The sequence below is a fragment of the Mastomys coucha genome, unplaced genomic scaffold, assembly GCF_008632895.1.
Source record: "Mastomys coucha isolate ucsf_1 unplaced genomic scaffold, UCSF_Mcou_1 pScaffold7, whole genome shotgun sequence".
NCBI lineage: Eukaryota > Metazoa > Chordata > Mammalia > Rodentia > Muridae > Mastomys > Mastomys coucha.
In genome coordinates this window covers 95,414,369-95,420,884 of record NW_022196913.1, presented here as the reverse complement: position 1 = coordinate 95,420,884, position 6,516 = coordinate 95,414,369, and the positions used below count along the sequence as shown (strand labels likewise).

The window sequence follows — 6,516 nt, the reverse complement described above, 5'->3', positions numbered from 1 at the left end:
CAAGCTTGCCACCCCACCCTCTCCCACTTATTGGCCCTGGCATTCCCCTACACTGGGGCACAGAACCTTCACAGGGCCGAGGTCCTCTCCTCCTATTGATCGAATTTGCAATCCTCTACTATACACGTGCTGCCAGAACAATCAGACTCACCATAACACTTCTCATTTAATTCAATATTCATTTTAAGCTGAAAACCACGAATAACTCTAAAGTAAAGTCCACTTCAGTTACTTAGTTCCAGTGAACAGAGGACTAGGAGTAAATAAGTAACTTTTAAGCACTTTAGTAGATATTTTTTCTCTTTCATAAAGAGACATAACCTTTCTCTATGTGCGATTTGGCTTTGTGCAACAGAAGTCTTATATAGGTAAATTTCCATGTTTTTATTAAAGTAGCATGTAAAATAATGGTTGATATAGAATAAGGAGTTAAATCATCAAATCAAAAAATCTTGATTTAGATGAAAAATATGGAAACATTGTTGGTTGTCCTTGTATCTCATATATGGAATGAATATGAATCAATTAGCAGCTATTATGAGAATTCCTATTTTAATATCTTATAGTAATACTTTTTGGCATTATGAGTAAAATACCAGTTTCCTGCTGAACTTTAATAGCTTTTTATTGTACTTATCCATATTTAATTTTTAAAAATTATAATGTGACAAGTTATAGTGGTATGTTTTGATCTTATAATTTATCAACAAAACAGAGCATAGAATTATAATTCAATGAATGCAATTGACATATATGTCATTACAGCTATCTAGAAGTTTCAGCTAGCTCAGTTGATTTCAAGTAAAATAATATAGTAGAATAAAAGAAAAACTTTAAGCCCTAATTGGAAGTTTGTCTTAAAATATATAGGTTAGTGTTCAAAGTCAGTAGATAACTAAAAGTAATTAACGGTATACATTTGGGTGGTTTTTAATAGAATTAATAATATGCATAATTTAAATATTATTGTTTTCTCAAAATAAAGTTCTAAATATATTTTAAAAAGGAACATTGTAAAGTTGCCTGTTTTAATCCTTGACATAATTCTAAGCTCAGCCCATTCACCCTGATTCATGATTTGTTTTTACATTATTCTTTTTAGTAATGTTATAGTCAGATTGATTCCTGATCAGTGCTATTGACCATTTCATTTCCAGCATAGTACCTGGACAGTTCTTTCCTTTCCTCAACTTTATCATCTGACAAGTCCTTGAAGTTTTATGGAGTGAGTTTACAATAGCTATGCCATGAACCAATGGATTAATAAGACCTTTACAATGCTAAGGAGAAACATAGTTTTTGTGTTTTAAAGACACCATTTAAGAATATATTTTTATTTGCATTTATATAATTACTATCAATATAAACATTTAATTAATCAATATTCTGTTAAATGAAAATTACAACCAATGTAAAACTATTGGTCACTCTTAAACTATTCCTCCACATTGGGATTTCTAGTAGTTTTTATATGGGCTGCCTTAAGATATGAGGGTATCTGTTATCATTGAGGCTGCACTCGGTTGTAATTTTCATTTTACAGATGATTTAGAATATTGAGTTCTTTTAAAGGTATATAGCTGTTTAAAGAATGTTATATATAAATGTATTACATTATATATGATTATATTGTATTATATTGCAATATAATATATAATAAAAACAATTTACATTATATAGTATGAATATATAGAAAAATTATATAATATAAAGATATAAATATATAAGTATATTGTATTACAATATACAATGCAATATGAGTACATTGTAATATATTACATTTATATTATATATTATATATGTTATTTCATTATTATTCACATATAAAAGAAGACACTCTTACTATATAAGAAAATATAAACAGTACTGAAAGACAGTATTTTGTGGGAAGACATCAACACTCTGAAAGGCAAGTATTGTTTGATGTGACTTACATGTACAGCCCAAAACCATTGAATTCATAGAACCAAAATGTAGATTAATGCTTTCAGGTGATTAGGATCAGATAAATGGGAAGCTGCTGTTAAAAGGATTAAGCCACAACAATGAGACAAGCAAAGAGCTGCAGGCTGCTAGTATAGAAGACACACATACACACACACACACACACAGACACACACACACACACACACACACACATATCATGATAGAAATATAACTATTTTTGTTGTTATTATTTTTTTTCAAGACTGGGATTCTCTTTTGTAGCAATGGCTGTCCTGGAATACATTCTTTAGACCATACAGGTCTCAAACTCACAGAGATCCACCTGCTTCTGCATCCTCAATGCTGGGATTAAAGGCATGCACCATGACCTCTTGGCTTAAGTGATTATTAGAAGTATTACACAACCATGGTATTTTATTACTTGAATATAAGAATATAATATGTCTTTGTATATTTAGTATCTCATCTCCATTTTTATTTGTAATCATTAATTGCACCAAGTAATGGGTTACATTATAACATTTTGTTTATGTGAATAATATATTTGGTCATCTTTAATTCTCTATTATCATATTCTGTTATTGCTCTTCTCCTTTCTCTACCTTCAAGTATTTCTTCAATTTTCATATACTAACTCTATTGTTTGCTTTTTTATCTTTAAAAATATTTAAATATATAATGCAAATAAATATATAAATAAAACTGAGTCCATTTAGTGTTGCTCATATATAATATATTTTTAGGAATGATCACCTGCAACCCCCAACTATCTATGTGGTTAATTTCTGGAAGGTACTGATTTTATCACTCTCAGCAGTTATTAATTGTATATAGTTCTTCATCTAGGAGTGAGGCCTTGGGAGATTTTTGCTGTCTATATTGGCATGATAACTGATATCATTGTTCAGATTTTGGTTAGACTTCTATAATATTGACATTTCATAGTATAGCTTTCCTGCTTTATAAAGTCTCACAGAGCAGGAAGATTGAATTAGTTGTTAGTATTTTTTAAAATCTACTCAAGACTTGAGCACAATATAGTACATTACATGTTAACTGTATTTATAAAATGGAATTCATTCTATAAGTTGCCAAATCAGAGACATTTTTCCTTTGAATTCTTTGTCATTATGAAATAAAATATACTGCTGTCAATGTTGTGAAGAGCAAACTGTTTATTACTTTTTAATATGCAGGGAAGGAATGTACATTTTGTTGAGAAAATAACAACTATTTCAATTTTTTTAATATCTGGTCCAGAAAGGATATGTCTTTAAATTAATAAAGTTGTGATTTTGAATTTGTGTTTTCTATGCCTCTACGTCTAGCATTTGCAAGAATAGCCATGGATTTTGATGAAATTCTACGTCATGCAGGTGACAGTGGAAGATTTCAGATTTGGATGATCATCCTTCTCAATGTTTTAGCTATTGTATTATGCTCTCATGATTTCTTGGAAAATTTTACAGCAGCCATCCCTGCTCATCACTGCAGTGTAAACCTTGACAATTCAAGATCTGAAATTAGTACTGCCATGAACTTGACTACTGAAGCTTTGATGAAGGTCTCCATCCCAATGGGCCCAAATCAGAAACCCGAGCAATGCCGACGCTTTAGGTACACCCAATGGCAATTTTTAGATTCTAATATATCAACTTCTAACAGCACTGAGCTAGAGACTGAGCCATGCCTAGATGGATGGACATATGACCACAGTGTTTTTACTTCTACCATTGTCTCTGAGGTAAGATGCTTAAATCTACTGATGTCTAGTAAATTGACTATAGAACTCTGATATCTAGTAATGAGATATGATAGTTTTCATAAAACATTGAGACTATAGAAGGTAATAAGTGTGTGTGTGTGTGTGTGTGTGAGTGTGTATGTGTCTGTGTGTGTTTGTGTGTAGATATGTGTGTGTATGTGTAAATACATATTTTAAATATCCATGTATTTGAAAAAAGTAATACTACCAGTCTATAAAAGGTTTAACTGAATGTGATGATTGTATTCAGATATTGTGATCAGTAGTGTATTCACATGACTTACCTTATTTTGGTGAAAAATCTTAGTTCTATTATTTACTGTCAAGTAGCTTTATGTTTCAGTTGATTAATATTTAAGGCAGTGTTATTTTATATACTCTTTTTAGGGAAATTCTGGTTAATGATGTCATCTGAACATTATTAAATTTTCTAAGTTCCCCCATGAGATGAAAACTATTTAGATTTGAAGGTTGCAAGGATGTGTGTCTCTCTGTTGACAGCTGCCTACTACTAAAAGAAGCTTCTCTGAGAAATAATGAGAGTCATTAGGTCTATAGGTATATACACAAATATTTATATGTGCATTAGTTAACTTTTTATTGTTGTGATAAAACACCATAATTAAGGCAACTTATAAAAGAAAGTTCTTTTGGCTTATTGTTTCAGAGGTTTAATGAAAGAAGTAATGAAGGAGCCAGGGACCATCTGTGCACTCACATTTTTTCCACAACCATGAGGCAGACAGCAATCTTTGGGACTATCATGAGCCTTTTGAAATCTCAATTTCTACTCCCAGTGACACAAACAAGGCCATACCTCCACATTCTTCCCCAGGAGTTCTACCAAATGGGAACCAAGTATTCAAACATATGAGTCTTGAGGGTCATTCTTATTCCAACACAGGAAGACAATTTGACATTATTATCATTGAACAAATTAACAGTAACAGGTTCTACCTTAGGGCCTATGACCCCCCCCCAGCCCTGGGATTCTGACCAGTATTACCCTAACAGACATGAAATATCCCCCTATAAAGCAGGCCTCAAATCCAGTGGAAAAGTGATTAGTTATGCCATAGTTGTTAAATCATATCATTCTAGTATAAGTGAACACATCTCTTGTTAGAAATTGTTGTTTCTTGTGTTCCAAACCTGCTTCTAAACTAAGACAAATATCTTGCATTGTATAAAGAATAGGGATATCTACTTCATTGATGGTTGAAGTTGTAGAACACAGATTAAGAAAATGTAACTACCTCCATTTGCTATATTCACATGACCATTAGAGAATATTAGTAAACTATTAAGAAAGAGGAAATTATGAAATTCTCAGGTAAATTAATGGAGATGGAAACTATCATTTTGAGTAATGTAACCCAGAACTAGAAACACAAGTATTGCATGCTTTTTCTCATCCTTAAATGTTAGTTTTGAATATCCACACATATATGTTTTATTTTGAATACTAATATAGGTCAGGAAATTGTTTAAGGGGTCACAGGGAGAGTGTTTCAAGAGAGGTGAGATAGAATAGACTATTATAAAAGTTTATAAGGAAGTAATAAAATAAAAGAAGGTTAATTTGGGGTTTGGGAGAATAGGGTAGAGGAGAAGACAGAACAAAGGAAGGGGGAAATAGCACTAGAAACCTTTAGAAATATTCCATGAATATCAACTATGATAGAAATATCTTCATATATGAAATATAAATTGGGGTGTACAGAATATATGTTCCAATTAAAGCCGAACATTCGGCTGTTCCTCATTTAATGTGTGTTCACAAGTACTGGATCTCTTTGTTAATCATTATCTATGATGAATAGAAATGGCTGGGTGGTGGCATGGGGCGGTCAAGGAAGTGAATGAAGCATGGAGGGGGCAAAACTTGGTTTTGCAGAAGTAAAAGTTGCTTAGTTTAATATTTTCTCTCCTTAATTCTTTGTTACTCTGTCACCAGAAGCCAATGACTTCAGATGAATTAATACCTGTTGGGATTAGATAAAGGGTTTATTGCTAACACTCCCTTCTCTGGCCAGGCAAACAGAAAAGACCAGGAAAGAAAAAAGTAGTCATTCACACTGAGCACACACACACATACACTCACACACACATAGCAAAGCAGAAAATGGCTACACTGCCTTTTATTTATTGCTTTTAGCTTTTTATAGCTTTTAGACAAAATGTTACAAAGACTTAAAATCCTTTACATACACACTGTGGTTGGGCCCAGCTATCTCTCTCAATCAACTCCACAAGTGTCATGCATGCTTACTTTACTTATATACACATATACCTACATATGTACATGTAAACAGATGTGTATGTATGTGTGTGTATATGTATGTATGTATGTATGTATGTATGTATGTATGTATGTATGCGGAACAACCGCATAAGCCACTCCATCATCTTTATTTTTTTTCTGGCCTTTTTTTTTTTAATTAGATATTTTCTTTATTTACATGTAAATTTCTCCATTCCTAGTTTCCCCTCCAAAAAACAAAAAAACAAACAAAAACAACAAAAACAAACCCCTGTTGCCCCCCCTCCCCATGCCTGCCACCCCGCCCTCTCCCACTTATTGGCCCTGGCATTCCCCTACACTGGGGCACAGAACTTTCACAATGCCGAGCTCTTCTCCTCCTATTGATGATCAAATTGCAATCCTCTACTATACACATGCTGCCAGAACCATCAGACCCCTCCATGTGTAGTCCTTGGTTGGTAGTTGAGACCCTGGGAACTCTGAGGGTACTAGTTAGTTCATAGTTGTTCATCCTAAGGGGCTGCAAACCCCTCAGCTC

General features: G+C 32.9%; 1 protein-coding gene across 1 annotated transcript in view; it reads left to right on the top strand.

Annotated features, from left to right (window-relative positions):
• Nucleotides 1–302: 302 nt before the first annotated feature.
• LOC116082119 (solute carrier family 22 member 22-like) overlaps nucleotides 303–6,516 on the top strand; it is a 34,159-nt gene continuing 27,945 nt past the window's right edge. Inside the window, exons 1-2 of the mRNA XM_031358926.1 lie at nucleotides 303–368; nucleotides 3,276–3,691. Coding sequence (XP_031214786.1) covers nucleotides 3,293–3,691 — 399 coding nt within the window. The 5' untranslated portion in view covers nucleotides 303–368; nucleotides 3,276–3,292. The remainder of the gene's footprint in view (nucleotides 369–3,275; nucleotides 3,692–6,516) is intronic.